We start from the raw sequence: 27,093 nt of genomic DNA on the forward strand, positions 1-27,093 counted from the left end.
GCGAATGGCTTTAGACTTGTCCTACTGTGGTGGTATCAATATCCACAGCATAGACTCTGGCTCTCACAAATGTTGGTGTCTACACATCATCATCTTTATTTTTTTTGTCATCATTTGAAGTTATAATTGCACTTTGGTCCAGTCGAACCAGGTTAGTGTATTGATCACATTGCACTGATGGCCATTAACTTTGTTCTAACTCAGGTTTGATGAGTCAGAGTAACATTTTATCCACATTATAATGGGTTCCACATTATCCACTATTCTTCTGGTAATTAGAGGTGGAGATGTTGCTTTCAACACACAGATTATTTCTTGTGATGGAACTCAGATAACGAAGTCAGAGTTAACCCTGAGGTCTTAATTTGTTTTTGCTGTTAAATGAGCTGTTGTGTTTGCAGCAGGGGATCTTTGGCTACCTGCAGGGTTTATGATGGAATACCTCTGAAGACCAATTCATCTTCTGTCCTTCATGATGATTGGTTGTTATAAGATGCGCATGCTTGATTAGAGAGACCGCTTTGAACATCGACAATCTTCTCTTGTCCATTTCTTTTCAGTGAAGTAAAGCTGAGTCTGGCTTCATTCCTCTCCGATCGGATCGTTGATGAAATTTTGGAAGCTCTGTCTGGTTCTCAGAATGCGCTGGTGAGTAGTTTTCTATCGAGGCAAGAATACAACCCTTCCTTCCAGGGTTTAAGTCGTCCACCCCTTAACCCACAGCAGTTTGATTACATTTTTATTTATTAAAGAAAATCATACTTTTATCTTTTTATAGTTATATTGAATATTGTGGAACGTTCTTTGGAAGTAAAACGCATTTTCACGAGTGATGGTACGTACTTCTTTTAAACGGGCACGTTGGTCATGTAAAGTGTCTGTGGCTGTCAGGCAGAGCACCTGGTGAGGAAAGGGCGTCCCTTAGTGCAACAGGAGTCCATGGAATTGGACGTATCCGAGCTGAGGACCTCCAAACGGAGCACCATGGAGCTGGAGGCTGAGAGGCTGGATGAGCTGGAGGCCTGCATGGTGAGTATCTTGTTTCCAAGTTTTGGTCCTGAAGTATCTGGTATCTGCTTATGTTCATTCCATCTATTATGGATGGTGAGAAGCTCAGCTTTTGTATTTGTGGTGTGCTATGTGCTACATATTCTTCTCCCAGGTTGGAGATCAAGTCCCTGGAGTCCCAGAAGCTACTCAGATAAACTCACACTCAGATCTAAATGATAGTTCTGTCAGGACCGCTTTGTCAAATGAGAATTTATTAGATGATATGCATACAGTGTGTTGGCGGTATGGTTCTGTTCTGGGCAAAAATCCACACGCCCGTCCGCGTGGAGAGCAGCAGCTAGAAAATAGAATAGACCCCCCATATAACAGAACCATTAATCATGCATAGTATTAGATATGCTCGCTTACATGTTTTTGGAAAAATGATAGATAGATAGATGGATAGATGGAGAGAGAGAAATGGAGGGAGGGAGAGCGAGAGAAAAAATGTGGACATTTATAACGTAAACTGGTACAACGAACATCGGGTTGCGCTAGAAAGCGGCTCAATGAATGGGAATTTAAATGGTCGGATAATATGGATGTCGTAACCGGATTGGTGCGTGTCATGGAGCTGATTAACAGCTGATGCACGCTTGACGATGTGGCCTGCCTGAACTAACGCGATGCTTGATTTCAGCATGAACACTCCATGAATTTCAGGAGGCTACCAGACGTGGCTGTGCGTATTTCACATCGCATTTGCTTTTACCTCTTCAGACAGATGGCTTCGTCTTGGTCTGATTGTTGATTTACCTGAAGCGGTTTTCAGATATGGACATAGCAACAGGACAAAAGTTACGAGTCGCATCACTTTATTAAAAACTTTGTTCTGAGAAAGTCCAAAGAGGGCTGTGGATCATTTTTAGTACACTTCTTATGATTTATTTTAAAGACCTCTGTTAGAAAGCATTGTTTCTGACCGTGTTAAATTGTCCACATTTGTCTTCTGTAGTCGAACATGTACATGGTCTCTGTATACGGGAGTTTTTCCTCCATGGATGTTCTGATTGTTGAGAAGGAACTCGTTGCCATGAGCTGCTCTGTCTCTCTTACTTTATCATTTTCTCTTCCTTCTGCTTTTTCTCATTTCTGGAACAGCTGAGCTTCTTACTTCTCTTTCTGCTCTCTTGTCTTTTTTTTTTCTTTCTTTCCCCACTTTCTTTTTATTCCATAATTATTTGCTTCATGGAGATTTTGTGCTGCACCAGTGTAAGTACAAGCTGCCCTCTCTCTCTCTCTCTCTCTCTCTCTCTCTCTCTCTCTCTCTCTCTCTCTCTCTCTCTCTCTCTCTCTCTCTGTGAATGTCTTTCGCTCTACTCTGTATAGTCACTAGCACAAAGGACTTGTTCAGTGCCTCCTCCCCATCACATTCACAACATTCTTTCTCTCTCACTGTCATTCTCACTGTCCCTCTCATTCTCTCTCTCTCTCTCTCTCTCTCTCATTCTCTCTCTCTCACCCACATGGTCATTACTCTACCACTTTCCCCTCCATGAGTTGATAATGGAGTCAGCTAAAGCCAAGGTTAAATGCTTGTTAGCTTGTTTTTGTTGATGAATCTTGATATGTAAAAGACTTGAATTGGTCAATAGGTTTAGTTTAAAAATATTAAACTAAACAAACCTGAAAAGTAAAATTTTTATTAGACATTTTGAGAGGCATGTTAGTTAGCAGGTAGCCTCTCTGATTCTGAGCTTAGAATTCTGTGTGCATGGTTTCTTCTGACTTCTCCAGGTTATTCTCACCATCGCTGCACCAAAAACAAGATGGTTGGTGGAATGGCAACTAGAAAATGACCCAATGCTATATTCCCTTGATTTACCCTAAAGGCTGCATCCCTTCCACCGTGGCCAAGTATTTCAATATTCCAGGATTATCTCCAAACCCATTGTGATGAACGATTTATGTTTGTAAAGTCCAAGTTCAAGCTGAAACTATAAACCAGAGGACTGAGGAACTGATGATCTAAAAACTAAGGAAGTGAATATTCTGGGATTTGATAACTCTTTCCTCTCCTTACTTTTTTCTAGATGACTCCAAAGTCGAAAAGAAAGAGCATCCACAGCCGGATGCTGAGGCCTGTCTCCAGAGCATTTGGTGAGTCTGAGACGCTTTTAACCTTGAAGATTTCTGCTCTATATCCTGGACGTGCTCAGACATGTCGTGCTCAGACATTGATAATCAGGAACTTGACACCCCAGTACATGGGTGTAAATTTCATTTAAGAGTGGGGGGGCAATAAATATAAAATTTCTCATGAGCAATTTTTGAAGGGGGAAGACACACATAATACAGTCAAATTGTACTTATAAAGACACGTCATTTCTAACGCCAAGAAGTGCACAAGAATCCACAAATAGGTGGACTCCGCCCACCATCTACTCCAGCCAATCACGTTCTGATTTACTCGCTCTTCACACTACCACTGGACCCATTGATGATGCTGAAATCGTTTCCAAAGAAAGCAGAATTGAACTAACCCTTAGTGCTGGCTACAATCCATACAGGGTTACCAGATTGGGCTCGAATCTGCGACAGATGTTTTTTATTTGTTTTTTTTTAATCGTATTTTGCAGTACATATTACACTGTGATAGTGCGAGTAAATCAGAACGTGATTGGTTTGAGGTAGACTGTGCCACGATTGGTCAGCGCCACGAGACCGTTGTCCGATTGGCTGGAGTAGACGGTGGGCGGAGTCACCTATTTGTGGATTCTTGTGCACTTCTTGGCGTTAGAAATGTTTCAAATGCACAGAACGCAATCCACAAATGAGCAGGAAGCAATTCGCAAATAAATACAATTTATAAAATTTTTTTTATTTGCAAATCCCATTTTATTTATTTGTGAATTTCATTTCTTTTTGTGAAATTTGTAAAAATATTTGTGAAACGCTTTATATTTATTGTATTTATTCAGAATAATGACCCCATACAGCCACACCCCTGACTCGTGTGTGCAGAGTAGGTGAGATGAACTGGGAAAGCAGGCAGTGGGTCAAACCACTGTGAGGAAGGGGAGGGGGGGGACTCAACTGTTTCTAAATGCATTTTTTGCGTGTTTTTTTTTTTTTTTTTTTTTTTTTTTAAATAATTACACAATTAGTTAGGTATACATACATATATTTTTCACAATAGAGTGCAATATTTTTTAAATAATTTTTTCTTATGCCCATTCCCCAGTATTTGAGACATTAAAGTAGTTCTACCCTTGTGGCTCATCTAAGAGGGGGTTCTCTGGGTAACCCAACTGAAGGCAGCATAAAGATGGCAAACTTCTAATTTCATAGAAGCCAAATATTTGAGCCAATTCTGCCAGGTTCTGCGAAAACATCTGGACCATGTTAAGGTTTTTTCTGGTCAAAATATTGCACCAAAGAAGCAAAAAATTATGTATCAAGATAAAAGGTTTGGTCAAGTTGGTGTGATTGTAAAGTGACTATTTATGGCTGAGATTCTTCATTGGTTCTCTTGTTCCGTATCAGAGATGGAATTTGACCTGGACAAAGCTCTGGAGGATGTCCCCATCCATATTGAAGACCCTTCACCTCCAGCCAAACTGAACAAAAAGCCATCAGGAGTCGTGGGAGAGCTGCCGTCTGAGGAAGCCAAGAAGCTCCAACATTACACCAAATTACGGCCCAAGAGGAACAAGAAGACGCAGTCAAGCAGGGTTCCTGTAAGTGACCTCCACTACCTTTGACTGTAGAAATCATGGAACCTTTAGAAATTCCACTGAAACTGAATTTATTTGTGACTAACAAAAAAAGTGATATTTTGCTGTTTGTAGAAGCATTTAAAAAAAAAAGTGTATTTATTCAACTTAAGCAAATTTATGAAAAACATTTTTAAAAAAAAGACAGAAATCATTTGGTCAATTCAAAACAACATCTCTGAAGTGCAAAGATTGGTGGACATTTAATTTCTGTACCAAAACAGCAGCTCAGCAGGATGCCATCTCAGGAAGGAGAGCAGAACGGCCTGATGGGAAGGGTGGACGAGGGTGTGGACGAGTTCTTCACCAAGAAAGTCACCAAGATAGACAAGTCAGTACTCCTTCCTCTACATGTTTACAACAGAAAAGTCAATTTGATTTATTGCCAAATCACTGGTGGTGTGTGACTCCATTATTTGTCAGTGTTTACGGTGTGCCCAAGTCATCAGTTTTAAACCTACAATATTTCAGAAGGTCTGTTAGGTAGTTAAGTGTGAATTAATGAATGAATGAATGAATAAATAAATAAATAAATAAATAATGTGGTTTTTCTGATCCCTCTCTTTTGTGTTAGTTCTTTTTTTTGTTCTTTTTGGTTTCCCCTGAAATTCTAATCTATATTTATCTTTTTTCATCTATTTATCAGGAAGCAGTCCTTAAAGTCCTCAGACTCTCAGGATACTGAAAAAAAGCGTGATTTGCGCAAAGGGGGCTTTCTGAACCTCATCAAGTCCCGCTCAGGCAAAGACAAGGAGAAGGACAAGGAGAAGGACAAGGAGAAGGAGAAGGACAAGGAGAAGGAGAAGGACAAGGAGAAGGAGAAGGACAAGGAGAAAGATCGAGGTCAGGAGAAGGCTTCTACTTCAGCCCCACCTCTTTCTCCAGTCCCCCAGGCTGCAGAGGAACCCTTGTCTCCTAAGGCCAAGTCTCAGTCGTTACGTTCGGAGCGAAGCAGCAGTTCCGAGCGCTCTGAGGAACTGAAGACTCCCGACTATGGAGTCCAGGTGATGGGCTCCGGCCTGCTCGCCGAGATGAAGGCCAAGCAGGAGAAGAGAGCCAAGGTGTGTTTCAGCTCCTACGTGGTCCAGAAAATGACCCATGTGCCACATTTGAGAGTTGAGTCAGAACAAAGATGAGATCTTTTGTGTTTGAGGTGAAAACAGACTGAATGGCACCATCTGGATTTCACTGTTTGAACTGCAACTTGTATTCCATTTAATTATGTCTCGTTTTATTAAACATTTGTGTGTTCCTAACCTATTGTTTAAAAAAAAAAAAGCTTGATGGCAAATCATGTTAAGCCTTAGTCATGCAAAAGTATATCGGCATTTTTAAACTAGAAGACTTACTGCACTTTGAAGGGACACCCAAGCACTTTTAATATTTTTAATGCATTTTTATTACATAAAAATCAATGTCTGGCAGGAGGCTGAGGATCACTCTGCCTGCGTCAGCTCAAAATTTCAGCATGCTCACCTAAAGCTCCGTACATCCATCTGGCAACATGTCAGGAAGTCTTTATAACGAGACCGAGTCCGTTCTCTGGATTCATCCACTCTCTTGTGACTGATTTTAGGAAGCTTTATAGAATGCATTACTGTCTATTGAAGTTCTGCTTTTCCTAATCATGCTAACCTTAAGTAAAGGTACATGAAACATTTAGCAGATTAGTGTTTGAGTAATAAACTGTTAAGATTAGCAGCAATTCAATGGTAATCCATCCGCTAGCTAGATTGTAGCTATTAAATCATTCATGCAGGTGGTGTAAAGAAAGAGACATTAGAAACATGTTCCCACAGATTTGTTGGTAAATTACTAAGAAAGTGCTAAATTTACTGAAAATATATTTAGCACTGAGTGGTTTCTGTGATCTCGATGCCGTCAGTCCATCAGATGATGTGTGTGATGTTATGTGTCTCAAACAGGAGCGTATTTAATCAGAGCAGTAATTATCCTTATCTGGAATGTGTGGAAAAAATCATCCTCTGATGTTCTTTTCCAGATCTCGGATTCCTCGTCGAGTCCAGAGAAGCCAGACGGACCTCCATCAGGTGAGAGCTCTGCAACACGACATCTGATCTCCTACAGGAAGTAGACAAGTTGTCTACAGGAAAACAGGAGGGGTATCCACACTGGTATCCTTCTGCACATCGCAGTAAAACACTTTAGTGATGGATCTGGTGCTCCTTTCTGGGGTGTGTGTGGACTCAAACACTACAAGAGCCATGATGTTGCTGTTAAACACACAAACCTGTTTTTTTTTTTGTCCTTTTTTTATCTTAAACTTTTCAAGAACCCTTTTGTTTAGCTCATGGTTCTTATAGAGAGGAGAGAAAGAAGAACTCTCGCTCAGTCTATCTCTCCCTGTTGTTCTGCAGGTCAGGGTAAGGTGGAGGTCAGCAGCACTGTGATGGCCTCTGACCGAACTCCCCGGGTCGGGGGTGATTTTAAACCCGAGACAGCACCGAGGACCCGAGGGTCAGGCCCGAACCCGACGAGCCCGAAACCACCTCCTCCTCAGAGCGCTAAACCGAGCCTAGGCCCTCGACCGGCTCTCCCGCAGAAACCCCGCAGCAGCAGCACACGCAGCATCGGTACACACTCCGTCCTGAGACGCGTCCTGTAGGTGTATGGATGAAAGTGTAGACATTACTCACAAGTTCTCTCTGAACTTTGTTTTTCTCCAGACGAGGGCTCCGAGGCTCCTGCAGGAGGTCCGAAGGCTTCATCTACGCTCCGGAAAGTACCCTGGGAAAAGGATGGATCCTCAAACCCTCCACAGAGCAGCTCAGGCTCCAAGAACTCCACTCAGGAAGGTAGAAGCCCAAACACAAAAGAAGTCTGAACTCCATTTACTGCTGCTTTTACAAACATGTGTGTGTGTGTTTGTGTGTGTGTGTGTGGTCACCCATGCACTGATTGTTACCAGTTTTTCATCTTTGTCAGTGTGTCTCATCTCATTTCATCAGCCACATCTCCTTCAGCATCTGATACAGAGATAAGGGCTAAAGAGAATCTGATCAAGGGTAGAAGACAGAAGGCAGCCAAGTCTGATTATGGTGCGAGAACAGAGAAGAGTCTGATAAAGTCTAGAAAAATAAAGAGACTCTGATTAAGAGCTAAAAACCCATAAAATTATTAGTCTGAATAAGCCTCAGGGTGTAAATCTAATCTGATTTAAGTGACTAAGATATGATTAGGGCTAATGAGCATCTGATAAAGGTGAAAAGGAATGAAAGGTTGAATAAATACAGATAGTCAGATTGAGGCTAGGGAGAGTCTGATTATTGAGACTAAAGGCTAAACAGAGCACTGATCCTCTCTGCAGTTGACATGACAGGAGAAGGCGTTAGCGTATTTAAAGTCGAGTCCGAGCTGGAGAAAGCAGCAGCACTGCACCAGGAGGAGGCAGAGAGCGAGGGAGAGCGAAGGACGTCCCTCTCCAGACCTGGTTAGACCTCTCACTTCTGACCTTTCACCACTCAGTACTCACCACATCAACATTGAGTTCTCATCATGTGTACAGCCAAAGACAAGTCTGATTCATCTATGTGTAGCACCGTGTATCAGACTTCTCTTTGGCCTCATTCCAGAAAACACCAAGGACTTCAGGCTGTGAAACACTATAATCACGTTGAATCTGAGGCTCTGGCTGTAGTGTCCCGGTGTTGGCTGGAATGTGTCTTTTGCATTTTGTGTGTGTTTGTATTCGGCCTTTTTGTCTGATCACATATGAAGTAATCGTATTTGAGAGCTGTTGTTGCACAGGCAGGTGCTAGGGGGCGCTGTTTGTCTATTTCACAGGTGCATCTCAATAAATTAATGTTGTGGAAAAAGTTTATTAGTTTATTTCAGTAATTCAACTCAAATATAGAATCTTGTGCATGATATAAATTCAGTTCACACAGACTGAAGTAGTTTAAGTCTGTGGTACTTTTAATTGTGGTAATTTTGGCTCGCATTTAACAAAAACCCTTTAATTCAAAACATCAGAATACTTCAAGACCAATAAAAAAACATTTTTAGTGAATCGTTGGCCGTCTGGATAGTATGTTTGTTTACTGTATATGTACTCAATACTTGGTAGGGGCTCCTTTTGTTTACGGTAGATAAACACCAGCAGATGACATTGCACGACAAATCATCACAGACTATGGAAACACTGGACTTCAAGCAACTTGGGCTATGAGCTTCTCCACCCTTCCTCCAGACTCTAGGACCTTGGTTTCCAAATGAAATACAAAACTTGCTCTCATCTGAAAAGAGGACTTTGGACCACTGGGCAACAGTCCAGTTGTTCTCCTTAGCCCAGCTAAGACACCTCTGACATTGTAGTGGTTCAGGAGTGGCTTAACACGAGAAATTCCACAACTGTAACCAAATTCCTTGACAATTCCTTGTGTGGTGTCTCTTGATGCCTTGACTCCAGCCTCAGTCCACTCCTTGTGAAGTTTACCCAAATTCTTGAATTGGTTTTGCTTGACAAGCCTCTCAAGACTGCGGTTCTCTCGGTTGGTTGTGCATGTTTTTCTTCTACACTTTTTCCTTCCACTCAACTTTCTGTTAACATGCTTGGATACAGCACTCTGTGAACAGCCAGCTTCTTTCACAACGAATGTTTGTGGCTTACCCTCTTTGTGAAGGGTGTCAATGATTGTCTTCTGGACAACTGTCAGATCAGCAGTCTCCCCCATGATTGTGTACCCTAGTGAACCAAATTGAGAGACCATTTTGGTGGCTCAGGAAACCTTTGCAGGTGTTTTGAGTTGATTAGCATGTCGCCCTATTCTAATCTTTTGAGATGGTGAATTGGTGGGTTTTTGGTAAATGTGAGCTAAAATCATCACAATTAAAAGTACCAAAGACTTAAACTACTTCAGTCTGTGTGTACTGAATTTATATAATACATGGGTTTCACCATCTGAGTAGAATTACTAAAATAAATTAACTTTTCCACGACATGCACCTGTATATTTTTATTCGATATATGAGACGCACTTGTATATTTTTATCCATCGTACGTGTTCTTTATCATCCACAGCGAGAACAACCTCGAGCACGAACCAGCAGAGCTCAGACGAGAACGGGTCAAAGGTCAAGGACAAATCTGCAGAGAAGGACAAGGACTCGAGTCAGAGCAGCAGATCGGCAGATTCCGGAGAGGAAGCAGATAAAGATTTTATTTTTATATAGAATGAGAGAGAGAGAGAGAGAGGGAGAGAGAGGGGGACCACAACACTCTGCGTTTTCATCCGTTTCAGGAATCAAGACTGTTAAAAGTACTGATGCATTCCGCAGCACTCTCAGAGATGTACATGTGTGTGTGATAGAGTATGAGAGAGAGAGAGAGAGAGAGAGAGAGAGAGAGAGGTGTGATTGTGTGAGAGAGTAAGAGAGAGAGAGAGAGAGAAAGCGATAATGCACTCTCAGTCAATTCTTCCATAGCGTCTGATCCGGTGTCTGATAACCGGGACCGTAGAGGTTTCGCCGTATGACGTGTCCTGTGTTAATATCCTCCTCACTCGAACTCCCATTAGGGCTGAAACACTGTTAAAGCATTTAACGATGTCTTGTTTGTGTACCAACACTAAGGGGCACTTTGCTATCTGCCCTCGTGCCTTAGAGCTCCACTATACTGTGATCAGACTGCGCAGGACACTGACGGCATCTCCGATAACTTGTGCATGTCTGATTATCCTTTAAAAAGAACAAAAATTACACAAAGATTTCTCTGTATTGTGTGTGTGTGTGTGTGTCAGGACTTTCATCCATTTCTAGTCTGTTTAAGAGGAACAGATCAGACTCCTGGTGTGAGATCCGATTTCACACGCCTGATTTTGTCCTGTATCATATTCTTCTGTCAGATTTTGGATGTGACTCACGATCAGACGCTTCCTCAATTAATCATGTGATCTGACTTACCAACTCTTTAGGCATGAGAGATGATTTTTGCAATTCTAGGATCTGGGATCAGATTTATCCCAATAATCCAGCGTAATCAGTTCTAACATTAGATTTTCTCTGGTTAACTGTGGCCGGGCATCAGACCCATCCATTTCAAAGTCTAATCTGAGAATAGACTCCTCGGTCTCCTGTTGAAGGTCATTTGGGTTCAGATTTATTCTTGGTTTTTGATCTAAGATCAGACCAGTTTCTAATCCATCTAGGATCGGATCCTATTTATTATCCTGTGAGATTAGATCCCTTGTGATTTTATTTATTTATTTATTTTTTTAAGAAATGGATGAATGAGGAGCAGATTGGATGTATTTTTAGAGCTTTAGTATCGGATATTTTCTGAGATAATACTTCTCTATTTAATCCAACAGAATCTAAGTTTAGATCAGATTGCCCTGGTTTATAGTGATGTGATCAGACACCTTCTGTATTTATAATCGTGTCTCAGATCAGACTTGTGTCTTTATGCTAAAAATCTGATTCTTCTCCCAGACAGGAAGTATCAAGTATCATATGCTTCCCGTTCTGATGATCCGAGATCAGACTTTTACACTCCGATTACTTGTTTGATTATGCTACTCATAGAGCATGTGCAGGCAGTGTAAAAATCCGATTCAGGATCAGACTCACCTGAGTCTAAACTTTTTGTGTGTGAGAGAGTGAGTGTGTGTCCGATCCAATGAGTCTGATTCAGCAAATGAGAACGGGTTTTATTTCCTTTTGTCTTAATTCAACGAACAAGAAGTCAAATTGTGAACAAATATAAACAAAAGCACCTCCAGGTTGATGAGCAGTGATGAAAACAAAATTGGAAAGATTTATTTATTTAAGAATTTTAATTTGCATTTTCAGATTCTCATAAATACACGCCATGTTTGTTTTTTTATTTATTTTAGTTTAAATGGGGCAAGAAAACTGAACTGGGATCAGCTGTGGTAAATTTAAGAAAAATTATTTTTTGAATTCTAAAAAATTCTGGTACAAGTTCAAATAAAAACCTTCGTCACTTTTGAATTTTTATTTTTTTTTTAAATTATAAAAGTTTGTGATTTGCACCTTTTTTATATGCCATTTAAGGAAAGGGGGTGGAGCCTAGCACAGATGATTGACAGATCATACTTGGTGAGGTTTTATATGTACTTCTGTCGCATTAATAAAACTGCACTCTGAGGTCTGGGTTCTGATGTATTTAATGAGTTCGTTTGCTAACACTGACACACCTGTAGGGGGCGGGGTTTATGTTAATGAGGTACTGGGAACATTCATATACCAGGAAATAGGCTGGTGGTTTCCTTTTCATTTTATTTTCCTTTTCTCTTTTGCCTCGTCCACAGCTCTTCCTCTGCACATGTACATTTTGTTGATATGAATGATTTATATTAATGTGATTGTATAATGATTTAATGTTATTATTTTCTTTGAGGTTAAAGGAAGAGGATTAATGTATGTATGCAGATCAGTGTTAATATATAATGTGATCTTTGTTTAAAAGTGTGTGTGTGTGTGTCAGTATTTTGGCCTGGTTTGAACTCTGAACACATTTCACTCGTGCACTGTGTAGTTTGTGGACGTTTCTTTTATTTCCAACACGTTTCTATCAATCAGATTAAAGGTGATTTTACACAGTTACAGTGTCTGTGTGTGTTTACTTCAGACGCTTCATTCGGTCCTTCGCTGGAAACGTTACAGAGCTACTTCTACACAACGACACCACATTCATAGTAGTGTTTACCATCTTAATGTCTCTTAAATGCAAAAAAGCAGCGGTACAGGAACTATTTAATGGTTTATAATTGTGTTAAATAATCTATTATTTTGATCTCGTGCTTTTCTCTTTCTCTTTTTGCAAGGGTGAATGGAGTGTGTTGGTTACATTTAAAGCATTTGGCAGATGCCCTTATCCAGAGCGGCTTACATTATATCATTTATATACATCTGAGCAATTGAGGGTTAAGGGCTTTGCTCAGGGGCCCAACAGTGGCAGCTTGGTGGACCTGGGATCGAACTCAACCTACCAATTGGTAGCCCCACACCTTAACCACTAGGCTGGCTAGAGCGAGCGTGAAAAATTATGCTTATTTTTACTTTTTCTTATTTTTTCCCCTCTCTTGAAGGAACTGTAAGGGTTCTATAATATTCTCTCAGCATCGTGAATGATTAAGACAGTTGTTGTGTTCTTGAAAACAGAACAGTTAGTGATTCAGGGGACTGATGGATTAAAGGAAAACCTGTTCACGTGACTCCTAAAGTCACAATTCCCCAAGTGGCGCATTTAGTTTCAAATCCCACTGTTAAATCGTTACGGCAAAATCGCAAGTTCTGTCAGAAATATCCCTTTGGCATGCAAAAACACTGCCCTTACACACGTTTTGTCATTCAGGCGACAAGTGATAAAGTTTCTTAACTCACCCGAGCGCAGTTTGAAGATCTCGCTCTGTGTGAGTCATGAGAGAGGTTTATATATGCTGTATGCAACCACTGATGCCTTCAAATGATTTAAATGCATTGATATAAGCCATAAACACTTAAAAGAATGTTACTCCGTTACTTACTGATGTGCAAGCAGTAGAGCAAATGATTTGAATAGACTCTCAGTGTACTGAAGACCGTATGAAAGATGATGGTCTTTAGGGTCAGAGGTATCAAAGGTGGTCAGTGAAGATCTGTATAGTGAGGCTCATATTAATGCATTTCATGATGAAACTAAAGGGAAAAGTACTGAAGTGAGTGAGATTTTGTCCAGTTTTAGACAAACAGCGGAAACGTTTCAGAAGCCGTTAAAGAAACACAACTGATATTCATTAAAAAAATTACAACTAGAAAAGTGAAACCAAAAAGGGGGAAATATAACTAATGACCTACATCACCTATATCACCATGACCTGCAGTATGTGTATCTCTTTCTGACGGTTCTTTCTAACCTTTCTCCTTCTTTTGGAAACCTTACGGTGGGATCGATAAATGTTAATGGGATGAGGGACAAGAAGAAGGCTGGCACATTTATAGAATCAGGTTTATCACCTCTTTTTTTCTTTAACCTGGAACATAAGCGTGCACAAGAAAATCAAATGCACTGTTTGAAAAACAATAATGGACATTGTATATCTGATCCTGTGAAAATGCAGAGATTAGAGGTAGATTTGTATTCCCACTTGTATTCAGCTAAGAACGTAGACATTCAGACTCGAAATAAATTTCAACAAAATCTTTCTTTGGACTCTGGACTTTTTAAAAATGACGTGCAGCAGTAACAGGACATTCTACAGGCATATATGGAGTTCTGGTGAGTTTTACAAACATTTCTGGACAATCATTAGAACTGATCTCTTCGAATGGATGCTTACAGATAAATGGTTCAATTTCTAATGACTCTAAAAGTCTTAGCATATGCAGATGATATCACTGTTGTTTTAAAGAATGTAAAAGTTGTTCAGGTTTTAAAAGACACCTTAATGAGTTATGATAAAGCCTCATCTACCAAAGTAAATTGGGTTGTCCTGTGGTGTAGTTTAAACCACAATAGTCCAGCACTTCAAGGTAATTTACATCAGGGAAGATCCGGGTTTAAGTATTTATTGGTGTTTTTAGTTACAGAGGAATATAGGAGACAGAATTGGGAGGGCCTGGTGGAGAAAGTGTGTGCTCGGTTGTCTCACAGCAAAAAGACTTCTTTGTGGAGCGGATGTTGGATGGTCTGGTGTAAAATCAAATAAACTTTTATTTGTCACATACACATACATAGATACAGAGTACGACATGCAGTGAAATGCTTTTTGCATCTGTCCGGTATTCAAACATAAGGAATACAATTTGGGATAAAAAATATAACCAAAAGGAGGTAGATAAATTTACATAAATATAAATGTGTGTGGTTTTAATTATTGTTTTTAAAGTGTTCATGTGCGGTATGGTGTGTAGAAGGTATATAAAGTGGTACTGTGCTGTGCAAGTCCAGCTTCTCCTCATTCTCTCTGTGTTTGCTTTCAAGGTGCGGAAGCGTTTCCCTGAACGCAACAAAGAAAAGAGTACATTGTTGGCATGGCTGAGATCCTTTACAATCTTGCTGGCCCTGGTTCGGCATTGCATGCTGTAGATGTCCTGCTGTAGATGACCGCACCACCCACTGTAGGGCTCGCCTGTCCTGCATGGTGCCCATTTTGTGGGATTACAGAATTTGCTGTGCCAATTAGAAGAATGGTGTAGAGTTTTAGGAGAGGTGTTTTCACCCATGTCTTTTAATTTATGGGCCTAAATACTGTATAATAAAAAATAGAAAGCAAATCCATGTAAAATGTGGAGTCAACTGATGCGATGACATTTTTAAAAGGTTTAATAACCAAGGATAAAGGTCTCTCTCTCTCTCTCTCTCTCTCTCACACACACACACCAGGTACACATGTAATTTTTTACCATCAGTCACTGTGTCCAGTTAAAGGTACTTCACTAAATCACTTCCAAGCAAAGACCCATACATACACATACATCCTCAACACCGGTGCTCCTCAGGGCTGTGTCCTCAGCCCACTCCTGTATTCCCTGTATACACATGACTGTACAGCCACACACAGCTCCAACGTCATCGTCAAATTCGCTGATGATAAAACTGTGATAGGCCTTATCACCGACAACGATGAGACAGCCCACAGAGAAGAGGTGAGCACCCTGACTAAATGGTGTCAGAAGAACCACCTCTCACTGAACATTGACAAGACCAAGGAGCTGGCGGTAGATTTCAGGAGACAGAGCAGAGAACACAGACCCATCACCATCGAAAAGACACCTGTGGAGCGGGTGAGCAGCTTTAAGTTTCTGGATGTTAACATCAGTGAGGATCTCACCTGGTCCTGTGAACTGACAGCCACATTGTTGGTGGTGAGCTTCCCTCCCTCCAGGACATCTACAACAGGTGGTGTATAAGAAAAGCTCAGAGGATCACTAATGACTCCAGCCACCCGTCCCACAGACTGCTCTTTCTGCTCCCCTCAGTAAGACGTCTCCGCAGCATCTGATCCCGCACTAGTCGACTGAGGGATAGCTTTTTCCCCTCAGGCCATCATTTACATTACATTTACGCCATTTATGACCTTCCGATCAGTAGCCCAACACCTTAACCACCAAATTGTAGCATACTTCCACAATTTGGTATGCTACATACTGCACTCAAACTTCAACAGTTCAACACTGGACTATAAACACACACGCACACTGTGTTCATACTGCATCTATACACACTGGACTATACACACACACTGCATTTAATTTAATATAACAATCTATCTGACAATAAGCTATCGGTACCACAGGACATTTCTGTATCTGCACAGTCTGTTAGTCTGTTGCACCTTACATGTTACATATATATTACATGTATATAATACTTATATATATTATTTATATTTATACGTGGCACATGTGCTGTGGTAATGTGACAATAAAGGTGACTTGACTTGACTTGACATACTGTACGCACAGGGGACAGGGATTAAAGCGAACACTAGGTGGTGCTGAAGTACAACAGTAAACACTCCACAGTCTGAGAGTTTAAAACAGTATCGAGTGAAATAAAGACTGCAAACCAAAAACAGGATTAAAGTCATCTTCATCATCATCTATACAGCCGTCTGTCTGTATGAATTCATCTGTAGCGTTGTCTGTCTATCTGTTATATCCTTTCATATGTTGCTGTCAATCTTTTTTGCCTATCTATCTATTTGTCTCTGTGAATGTGAAGTTCTCATTATGATTCTGCTGTGTCTAATGTATTATACACACACACACACACACACACACACACACACACACACACACACACACACACACACAATCTGCCCTAGAGCGAGAGAGAGAGAGAGAGTTGGAGGTGGAGGTGGAGTCGTGGTTGTACAGTTCTTTTCTCTCTCTCTCTCTCTCTCTCTCTCTCTCTCTCTCTCTCTCTCTCTCTCTCTCTCTCTCTCTCTATTTCAGGCTCTCGTGCTGGTGAAAGTGCATCATCTTGCTTCCTCTGTGAAGTTGCTTCTTTTCTCTCGGTCTTTAATTGTCTCCTCTTTGTATACAGAACCCTCCGACTTTAGGACATGGACTGTGCTCTGGACCAACTGGACGCTACAGGATTTCTGCGCATCTGGCAACACTTCGATGCCGATGGTGAGAATTTTGTTTTCATGGATTATTAAAATTTCCATGTTAAATGAATCTGAGATATTATCTCACGAATGAGTTTGTTCCAGATAACGGCTACATCGAGGGGAAGGAGCTGGACGCGTTTTTCCGGCATCTTCTGATGAAGCTTGGACCTGGGGTACGTCACAATATTATTCAGATCCCCCCCCCCCTTTTTTTTTAGTTTCTGGATGTAAAAATGTCCTTTAGTATGTTGTGCATTTTCTCAAAAGACCATGCTCAAAAGTTTACACCCTCTTAGCATGTTTAAAGCATCTCTCACACACCCTAAACTCTGCAGTAGGAGAAAAAAAAACAGCTATTAAAATGAGAACTGAACATTCCTTAAAAAAACAGTAATATAAGGTTAAATATCTTGTTCATGACAGTGAATATGAAGTAAAGGTGCACAAACTTTTGTGTTCGGGTAAAATTCAGATAAAATGAACGTTCATTATCTCACCTCTGGTCCTGCGTGACCTCCTGCTGATCTTCTGATGATCTGATTTCGAGGAGCAGCAGTGAACTGATGAAATAAATTTAAACAGTGCAGATGATGATGATGGTGGTGGTGATGATGAAGAGTTCAGCATTAGAATTTTTTGTTATTTGTTATTTTTTTGGATGTTTAACATGGCTGCATGAGCTCTCTACAGCAAACATCACACATTTATATATCAACATTTCTTCAAAGGAACTGAGCACAGGAAGCTGAGGTTAAACATGGTGTGTTGTGTCTACCGTCTTGTGTGGGTTCATCGCGATGCAGTGGCACAATCACAAAAAAATTAAACTTAGGGTTTAATTTTTAACAAACGAGCTTTGTTCTAAAATGGCCTTGAACCATTTCTACACAAATACATTATTAAGAACTAACAGGATTTAAATACACATATGAATATGCAAATTAGACACAACACCTTATCTAATATCACTAACAGTCAAAAAATTGGCTAGTTTAGCTAACTGCTGACTCACACACGCGCGCGCGCGCGCGCACACACACACACACACACACACACACACACACACACACACACACACACACAGCAAGTTTACAGAGTATAAAATAAATCTTTAAGAAAAACATGATACAACACAGTTGTGTTACCATGACAACCTCAATCACTTCAGCATTAGCATCAGATAAGCTGGGTGGATCTCTTAGCATGCAGATCTCTTAGCAGAGTTTGCATGCTAGAGTTTATCTATCTGATCTCTATGAGTTTATTTAGTTCTCTCATGCGTAGCTCTGCCCACAGAGGTGCTTTATAAAAATGTTTAAGTATATATGAACAAATATGGTGCAGAAACAGACAGCTGGCTCCACTTATTAGCTAATTAGCATTTGGAGTGTTTTCTTTTGTGTGTGTGTGTGTGTGTGTGTGTGTGTGGAGTGGGAGTGCTCATTGTAACCAGATTATTTTTCTTCTTCGATTGCCCAGGATAAGATAACGGAGGAGAGAGTGCAGCAGGTGAAGGCGAGGTTCATGTCGGCCTACGACGTGACAGCTGATGGTCGTCTGCAGATCCAGGAAGTGAGCCTTCTTTCTTTAACACTTTTTAATACAGCAACAAACTGGATCGAGACTCAGCTGGAGAAATGTTTCATGGCAATTTTAATTCTATTATAAAGTTCCTGTAATATAAAGTTTTTGCTCTCTGGAGTCGAGGACAATGACTTGTACCCCAGTATGTATAATAGTGTTAGCATTAGGGTTTTTTTTTACAGTATGTGTGTTGCTGCAGGAAACATTTTGTGGTTACAGTATTTGTCTGCTAGTCCACACATTTATGGTACAGTAGATGTGCTGAGTAGCATCAGAGTAGCATGCAGATTTGTGTGTTTTTACATTAAGACTGTACATCACGTCTGTCCATTTATTAGCATTTAATGGTCATTGTGCTAATCCACACTTTATACTAGCCAGCACGTTCATTATTGTTTTTACGACCGATCTGCTAGTAAAAAATAATGATGCTGTTTTGCACTTGTTACTTGTTGAAGTTGTTGCAGTAGAACATCCTGAAGAAATGTACTTACTAGTCTGCAAAAGAAAATCCAACTCCAGCTGTTCAGATGGTTCAGCATCCTCAGTGTAGAAAAAGGTTTGAGGATCGCTGAACAGAAGCACATTTCTCCTTGGACAAGCTTGCAAATACAGCAATCCCACATAATCTATGAGTGGAGTCGATGTTCCTCTGTGTGTAGATGGAGAACTGCAGGATATTCTGGTTGTCCTTCGCGTAAGACTAATTAGCCTGAGAGCGAGAGCACCATTAGAGATCTTAAAACATTTCAACTGAAAAGCCTTTTTCACATGATGAAGATTGAAAAGAAGTGGTTTTGGATGTGGAGCTTTGGATGTAAATGCTACAGAAAAGTATTTCTAACGTAGCTCAGACTTGATCAGAGTCCAAGTGACTTGAGTAATGAGAAAAGACACAAAGCTATATAATTTCTTTGCTCTCTGTTTAAGCTCCAACATGCCCAGGACCTGCAAATGTCTATGATCTTATTGTCCTTGAGGTGAAAGTGGACATCTGATAGGAATTTGTTCAAAAGAGGTCAAGTGTAGCTGTTCCTAAGGAATCTTAGTTACTGTTGCCAAGCAATAGGACACGTAGATGTAAGGGAAATATTTTGTATTCACCCAATGAGAGGCATGAGTCATCGTGTAGGACGGTGGTCTAACGAGGACGAAAAAAATATTCATCAGAGAAGCTGGTATTTTGCAGCAGGTCTCAAAATATCATGCTGACATTGAACCTCCAGTCTATTATACTCAGTCACAAGGCTAATGATTTAGTGACTTCCTCTACATCCTATCTTTTAGAAGAACAGAACCATTCTTTAAGAGTTTTTTAATCTAACTAAGAAAAATAAAAAGCCACTAGACGAAACAGCAAGGCTTCAGGGCAGGATCATAAACAGATTACTGTGTCCCTTATATTGTCTTCTTCATGTGTGTGTTGTCTGCTTCAGCTCGCCAATATGATCTTACCAGAAGAAGAAAACTTCCTGTTGCTCTTCCACCGTGAAGCTCCTCTGGACAACAGCGTGGAGTTTATGAAGGTCTACAATCAGCATCATCATCATGCTTTTATTATTTGTAAAGTTCTATCTCCTGGATAAATAGATTTTCATGTTTTTTCTTCATAGATCTGGAGGAAGTATGACGCAGATAGCAGTGGGTACATATCTGCAGCCGAGCTAAGGGTAGGAAAGTCACTACTGTACCTACACAAACATTGCAACCAAGCGTGCACCTACATAAAATGTTTCCTCAAAAATGAGTAAAGGTTCTAAATAGTTCCTTTTAGGGTTCAGTGTCAAGACTTTTAAATTTCAAGCTGAGCAGATCAAGGTTTAAAGTTTTGTATCAAGAACAGGCCATGATACTACCACCACCACCATGTCTCACAGACGATATGGTCAGGTCTGAACTGGAATGGTTCCAGACTGAGAAATCCTCAAAGTAAAGGAGCTGTTTAGGATACAGGTTTAGTTTTTAGCACTAATTGTCATCCTTTGAGTGTTTTTTACCTTTATTTTCTTTTGTCAGAGGTCAAGTTCTGATTTATGCACCGCCATATTTTTCTTCAAGGTGTACAAAGGACGTTGAGTCACAATTTTGGTTCTTTTCCAATTCCTTGTACAGCGGCTCTCACATAATTGCTGAGAATGCCAAGTCATACCAATCTCTTTTAGAGCCGTTTAAGAGTCAGTCATCAGTCTTCACTTCATGTTCCAGGTTTTCCAGTTTAGCAGTTTTTAATCTTGCTGCGTCCAAACTAGTCCTTCAGTTTCTTCGCTGAATTTACTGAGTGACAGAAACCGGTATCAGGTGACATTTAACCAATAAATCGATCAACTGTAGAGCAACTAAATCAATATTATTGCCATTTGGATTGTTAGTGATATAACAGTCATCATTCATCTTGCAGAATTTCTTGAAGGATCTCTTTGACCAGCACAAAAAGGAATTGTCCACGAACAAGCTGGATGAATACACAGACACCATGGTAACTTTTATTTTTTCTCTCTCTTGATTTTTCGATCAATAGTCTCCAGGGTATCAAGCCCTTAAAGCTAATTAGTCTGATAAGATTAGCATTGAAGAGCATATGTTCTGTCTCATCTTATCAGAGAAAAATCAAGTCCTGGTTTGGATTTTAGTCATAAATAAAGGAAGATAAATCAGATAAATCATTTTTCTGTGAATGTATGGCTTTTATCAAACTCTGAAAGTGACAGCCTGCGGTGCCGCGAACATGATGCACTGAAGCTTTTAACGCACAATGTATTCTACCAGATTCTTTTCTCTTGCTTGTTGACTGACATTTATGTCTATCGATTGTAAAGCAATTACAATTTGAACTGACATTTGTTGTTTGAGTAAGAACTTTGGATAAGAGCTGTACAAGTTCTACAGATTTGCATCCTGTGGCTTTTTATTATTCACTTCAGGAGACTTTGGAGAAATGCCAGCCACTAATTTCAGTCATTAATCCATCAAAAAATGACTGTTTCCACTCAATAGGAATTGATACATGTGGAAAATAATTGAGTGGGATGACGTGGAGCAATGTCTATGAGGTTAAAGAGCGGAATGTCAGCTAGAATTTATACGTATAGTAGAGTCACAGCCTTATCAAAAGAATTAAATGGCCAATGTAATAATAATATAATAGTGCACTATTGTACTATAGTGTAGCTAGTCTTTTTGAAGGCTTGGAAGTATCACATGATGTTCTGGCAGATCTGACACAACAATGTTTTAGTTTTTTGTTTGGTCTCAGAACCTTTTGGTTTGTTTTTCCAGCTAATATCTTGCAAATTTTTGTATCTAGACGATAACTCTAGTAAGGTGTCTTGGGTTATTGGTCTGTGCTGCAAGACGAAGTACCCACCACTTCTGTCTACCAAAACCCACAAGTTCCACCAAACCCAGACTTTCTAAAAGAGCCAGATCTGTCTACTCACCTTTAGTTTACTTTGGACTGTTCCAAGATAATTTACTAAAAATTATTAAAAAGGTCCAGGACCACTGAACATGATACCACCATCATGTTTTATGCCCTGTTGATGCACTTTCATCATTTACTCTCATAGTGAGACATCACTGTGCATTGTCCATTTGGAAGTACTGTCCAGGCCTCATATTTAAATATCTAGAACTTGTTTGGACTTCAGTGCCTGCAACCCCAGGTATCTAACTACCTTGCTACATCTCTACTAAACTCCACAGTCCTTTATGGACTTATCCTGATTGTTCAGCCCCAGAATAATAGATCTAGAATCCACTGTAGAAAATTATTTACTTTTTGTGAAAGATTGGATCATACTGATAACGAAAAAGCTAATATGACTCTAAATATGGTTAGAAGTGAGGCATTCAAGGATTCCTTGCTCCATGATCCAACCATGATCTTCTTTTATCCATAGAATATGTTTGTATTGGAGCTAACCTTCTGGAATTTAACCTCATAGTCATTATGTCTGATCAAATACAACAGACTCAAGTTAAAAGTGCCCGGACGACAAGGACCACCTTTTCCAGGATGCACCACCTAACCAGCAGAAACGTATTTGTTATACCTGATAGATTTTCCGGAGATGATGATGTTTTTGTGTCTGGCTCGAGTGTGTATTGGCCATAACCCTGTTTATGGGGAGACAATTCAATCTGAGAGTAGATTGGACAGCAACAGACATCACCTGATTACTTGGAAAGCTGAATGTGTTCCAGTCTTATGTGAGCTGGATGATAGAAAGATGATGGAGCAGGTTCAGAAGGTCCACTGTTATTCACTACACTTACAGTATGTACTATATCTTGCTCAGGCAACCCTGTATTATTAACCTCAGACTAAATTGCATTATATGTTTATTATATTTCCCTTATTATGTTTTTTTGTTGTTTGACAGATGAATATATTTGACAAGAACAAAGATGGCCGCTTGGATCTGACTGATTTAGCTCGGTAATGTGGGAGTGGATGTTAATGTATTTTGTGGTCAGATATTTGAGGTGAATGACTGATAGCAAATAAAACAGAGAGCGATTCTGCAGAGTGCTAAACAGACATTGTCTAATCTATTAAAAATTCATTACTGATAAAATACCAAACTGTTTATGAAGTAAACATTTAACACAGTTAATAATTCATATGACAGCTAAAGATCACACCTTCTTTACTGAAACTGTCAATTCGACTGAAAGGTGTGACCTTGTTGTATTATTGGACACAACTTAAAGTAGGTGTGGCCTTGGTGCCTGTAAGACACAGTGAAGTGGGTGTGGCCTACAGTATATGACTGTCATACTCAGTGAAGTGGGTGTGGCTTAGATGCATTAAAACTGGAGCATTAATAGCACTGCTGATTGTGACTGTTATTGTTCTTCCTTCAGAATCCTTGCTCTCCAGGAGAACTTCCTGTTGCAGTTCCAGATAGACGTCAGTATAATTTCAGCGTCTTTGTCTGTTTAAACCTCTTACAGAGTTTCTGATTTGATGAATGCACTCATCCTTTCACTTGCTATTCCTCCTCCTCAGGCGAACACTCTGAATGAGAGAAAGCGAGACTTTGAAAAAATCTTCACTCATTATGATGTTGTAAGCTACTCACTCTTTCTGAGCTGGAATTAAATGACTATTAAAATTGAGCAGTGTTTGTAAATGTGGAGCAGAATGTTATCAGTATTGTTCATCTTGGTCATTTGTTTAATATGAGAAGATGGCAGAGGCGTGTAAATGGTGTGTTATTGTTACAGAGTAAAACTGGTGCTCTGGAGGGACCTGAGGTGGATGGATTCGTCAAGGACATGATGGAGCTGGTCAGGGTGAGTGGGTTAATCATTACTCCAGTGTGTGTGTGTGTGTGTGTGTGTGTGTGTGTGTGTGTGTGTGTGTGTGTGTGTGTGTGTGTGTGTGTGTGTGTGTGTGTGTGAATACTGAACAGTGGAACAGATGTACCAGAGATACATTTAACTTTCATGACTACCTATTACTCAACAGATGCTCTAATCCTTTTAAGCTGACCTAAAGATTTTTATCTCGCAACCTTTTGAACATCATGTTGTGTTTGAGCAAACAGTCAGTTAAGCACATGCATACAGTATATATACATATCTCCTCATCGTCCATCACTGTAATGAATAAAAGCCTGGTGGTGGTTGACTAGCACAAGTTGAAGATATAATAATCTATAAACTGATATAATCAAACACACTCTGAGCTTTTCATGAGAGATACCCATCTACAAACAGCACTGGAGCTCCAAATAAATAAAGATCTTCTTAGAAATTCCAAGAGTAACCTCAGTGAAGCTCAGAGCTCCTCTAAACCTGAAGCAGCAACACTGGGTTTTTTATTTGTTAAGTAGCTGCAGTTGAATATATTTTGAATGATATTTTTTCACTCCTTGACCTAAGTCCTGGACATATACACACGAAGATAGATAGATAAACACTGAAGATAGATAAACACTGAACTCCTGTGTGAATGAGTGTTTATTAACATTAGCTAAAGGAAGCTGCTGGAAATCTAACACATACATACTTATGTATGAGGAAGGAAAAGCCTTACTTAGATAATTAGTTAGTTAGTTGGTTAGTTAGTTAGTTAGTTAGTTAGTTGGTTAGCTGATGGAGACTGGTGACAGGTTTTGTGGTTGTGGCTATAAAATGGACAATTGCACCTTTAAAGCAGATAGCAACAAGGAAAACTGCACTAAAGAAAACCTCTTGTGAATTTAATCTCTCTCTCTCTCTCTCTCTCTCTCTCTCTCTCTCTCTCTCTCTCTCTCTCTCTCTCTCTCTCTCTCTCAGCCAAGTATCTCCGGTCCAGAGTTGGACCAGTTCAGGGTCATGCTGCTGAATCACTGCGACATGAATAAAGATGGAAAGATCCAGAAGAACGAGCTGGCGCTGTGTTTAGGGATGAAACCTAAACCTTAGACCATGTTCTGTGTTTGTTACACAGTGTGAAGCCTCTCTTCTTCTTTTTTTCCAAACGTGTGCTAATATAATCTGATTAATAAACTTACAGACACTTGCTAATAATGAATGTTTATGTTTTACAGTGTTGTTATGAGGTCACTGCTCCTGTGCTTCATTTACAGTCAGGATGTGTTTTCACCAAATGTTATTGTATACAGGGGAAAAAAACGTGTCACCCATCACTCATCTTTTTTTTGTGTGTGTGTGTAGTGTGGGGTGTTATGAGCACAAACAACAGCTGGAAGCCGGAGCTCCTCCGTGTTTGTTTTGCTAGGTTACAGAAAAGTGCATTTAGTTAGCGGCATAAACGTTTCATCATTTATTAACATTTTAAATGTTTATATCTAACACAAGCCACTAAGCCCTGTTTCCTCTCAGGTATTCATTGTCATTTCCTGTACTCGTTATCTCATTCTACTCATTACCACACACAAGCTTTTCAATTTGTCCTAATTTTAGCCCCTTCTAACGCTGACTAATTTCACTGTTAGCATAAACGACGACACGATCTCTGTCTCCAGCAGAAGCTGTTAAACAATACCATTTTCATGTCTATGTTATCACCATGCTAATGGAAGCAGAGGAGAGAGCCAAAGCTGTAACACTAACACTTTCACTCCTAAAGAGAATTAGCTGTATGTTTTCTGTCAGGATTGATGTGCGTGTTTTTGCTAACTCACGGTGTAAAATATTCTCACCGTGTACAGTCGTCTAATCTAACATTGTTCTGTTCATCGTATGACAGTCTGGTGACTGTTTAAAAATCATAAATAAGCAGTGGAGATCTCTGAGAATAAACGGAGAGTGTGATTATTAGCCTGAGTCTGTACTGTGGTGTGAAGACATACAGTACTGCATGGTGTTCATTAGCAGTTAGCATGTTCTGTGACTTTAGCTCAACTCTGTATTAAATTATATAGAATTAGAATTGATTTACACAGTAGTTCTGTTTTACACTTTCTGGAATTCATTTCCACATTTGAATAAAGAAGGTTAAACTTGCAATGTGACAAATTATTTTGAATTTGTAATTTATGGATATCAACACTGAGCTTTGTGGTGTGCACTTAACAGATAAGGGTTCTCTTAATGTCCTGTCACCAGAAGAGATTTCAGAAGTGAGTTTTTAGTTAGTTAGTTAGTTAGTTAGTTAGTAAACATAAATCAGAAAGGTGTCATTTCCAGATAAAGGTGATTACTAAATAGAAACCAGGACAGGAAGAAGAAGAAGAAGAAGAAGAAGAAGAAGAAGAAGAAGAAGAAGAAGAAGAAGAAGAAGAAGAAAGGGAGGAGGGAAATGATGATGATGTGAAAAAATGTATGAATATGAGGAAGATGGAGAAGAAAATAAAGAAGTCCTGCCATGTATAATGTGCAGTAACACTCCAGGCTCCTAGACAATATAAAATAAAAGAAAGACAAGCTGTGACATAACAAGCATCACTTTCACACATCCTGTTCTATCAACAGGGACAACACACACACAGTATTTGTATTCTATGTATTATGGTGTGTGTGTGTGTGTGTGTGTGTGTGTGTGTGTGTGTGTGTGTGTGTGTGTGTGTGTGTGTGTGTGTGTGTGCGTGTGTGCGTGTGTGCACGTGCACCTGAACACCTGTTAGAGACATATTGCTACCCGTGGAATATTTTTTCTGGGAATTATCGGTTGAGTATACAGCTTCTAAAAAGCTTTACAGGACTTTCAGTGAGCAGTGATGAAGAAACACACACACACACACACACACACGCGCGCGCACAGGCTGATGATCTGTTAATGTTCATCTGCTGCTTAGAAACCACCATAATAGCACATATCAAACACATGCTAATGGCTCATACAGTGTGTGTGTGTGTGTCTGTGTGTGTGTGTGTGTGTGTGTGTGAGAGAGAGAGAGAGAGAGAGAGAGAGAGAGAGAGAGAGAGAGAGAGAGAGAGAGAGAGAGAGAGAGAGAGCGCGCGAGTGTTTGCTTTGTGCTGTTTTGGTGTTCACAGCGCAGAGCAGCTGCTCCACAGAAAACACACACAAGAGGGAGTGATACTGTGTGTGTGTGTGTGTGTGTGTGTGTGTGTGTGTGTGTGTGTGTGTGTGTGTGTGTGTGTGTGTGTGATATGATCTCAGTATTTGTCAGCACTGTTTTTAATGTGTAGTTTAAAAAAAATTATACACACAGCTTCAATCACAGGGTCACTTTACGAAGTATGTA

At 40.0% G+C, this 27,093-nt stretch overlaps 2 protein-coding genes across 8 annotated transcripts in view; both read left to right on the plus strand.

The window, feature by feature from the left end:
• The window catches only part of LOC113647632 (F-actin-uncapping protein LRRC16A), a 42,129-nt gene extending 29,780 nt beyond the window's left edge, over positions 1-12,349 (plus strand). For 2 of the 6 annotated variants that reach the window (XM_027154459.2, XM_047811205.1), the window contains 12 exons: positions 561-648; positions 892-1,029; positions 2,245-2,262; positions 3,084-3,150; positions 4,537-4,730; positions 4,991-5,097; positions 5,413-5,827; positions 6,769-6,817; positions 7,145-7,360; positions 7,454-7,582; positions 8,095-8,217; positions 9,808-12,349. In XM_027154459.2, coding sequence (XP_027010260.2) covers positions 561-648; positions 892-1,029; positions 2,245-2,262; positions 3,084-3,150; positions 4,537-4,730; positions 4,991-5,097; positions 5,413-5,827; positions 6,769-6,817; positions 7,145-7,360; positions 7,454-7,582; positions 8,095-8,217; positions 9,808-9,959 — 1,696 coding nt within the window. In that variant the 3' untranslated portion in view covers positions 9,960-12,349. The remainder of the gene's footprint in view (positions 1-560; positions 649-891; positions 1,030-2,244; positions 2,263-3,083; positions 3,151-4,536; positions 4,731-4,990; positions 5,098-5,412; positions 5,828-6,768; positions 6,818-7,144; positions 7,361-7,453; positions 7,583-8,094; positions 8,218-9,807) is intronic. The other 4 variants (XM_027154470.2, XM_027154493.2, XM_027154485.2 and 1 more) reach the window with 4 other exon arrangements.
• A 3,983-nt stretch (positions 12,350-16,332) lies between these two features.
• scgn (secretagogin, EF-hand calcium binding protein) lies at positions 16,333-25,894 on the plus strand. Of its 2 annotated transcripts, XM_027154980.2 has the most exons (12): positions 16,333-16,351; positions 16,780-16,868; positions 16,952-17,022; positions 18,329-18,421; positions 19,870-19,959; positions 20,047-20,103; positions 20,832-20,909; positions 22,816-22,871; positions 23,300-23,345; positions 23,445-23,504; positions 23,663-23,731; positions 24,719-25,894. In XM_027154980.2, exons 2-12 carry the CDS (start codon positions 16,799-16,801, stop codon positions 24,845-24,847), a joined length of 819 nt encoding a protein of 272 aa, XP_027010781.2. In that variant the 5' UTR covers positions 16,333-16,351; positions 16,780-16,798; the 3' UTR covers positions 24,848-25,894. The 2 variants fall into 2 exon arrangements, with proteins under 2 accessions (XP_027010781.2, XP_047667201.1); XM_047811245.1 differs by lacking the exon at positions 16,333-16,351 and having other exon boundaries at positions 16,652-16,868.
• Positions 25,895-27,093: the final 1,199 nt, after the last annotated feature.

Source organism: Tachysurus fulvidraco, chromosome 3, assembly GCF_022655615.1.
Source record: "Tachysurus fulvidraco isolate hzauxx_2018 chromosome 3, HZAU_PFXX_2.0, whole genome shotgun sequence".
NCBI lineage: Eukaryota > Metazoa > Chordata > Actinopteri > Siluriformes > Bagridae > Tachysurus > Tachysurus fulvidraco.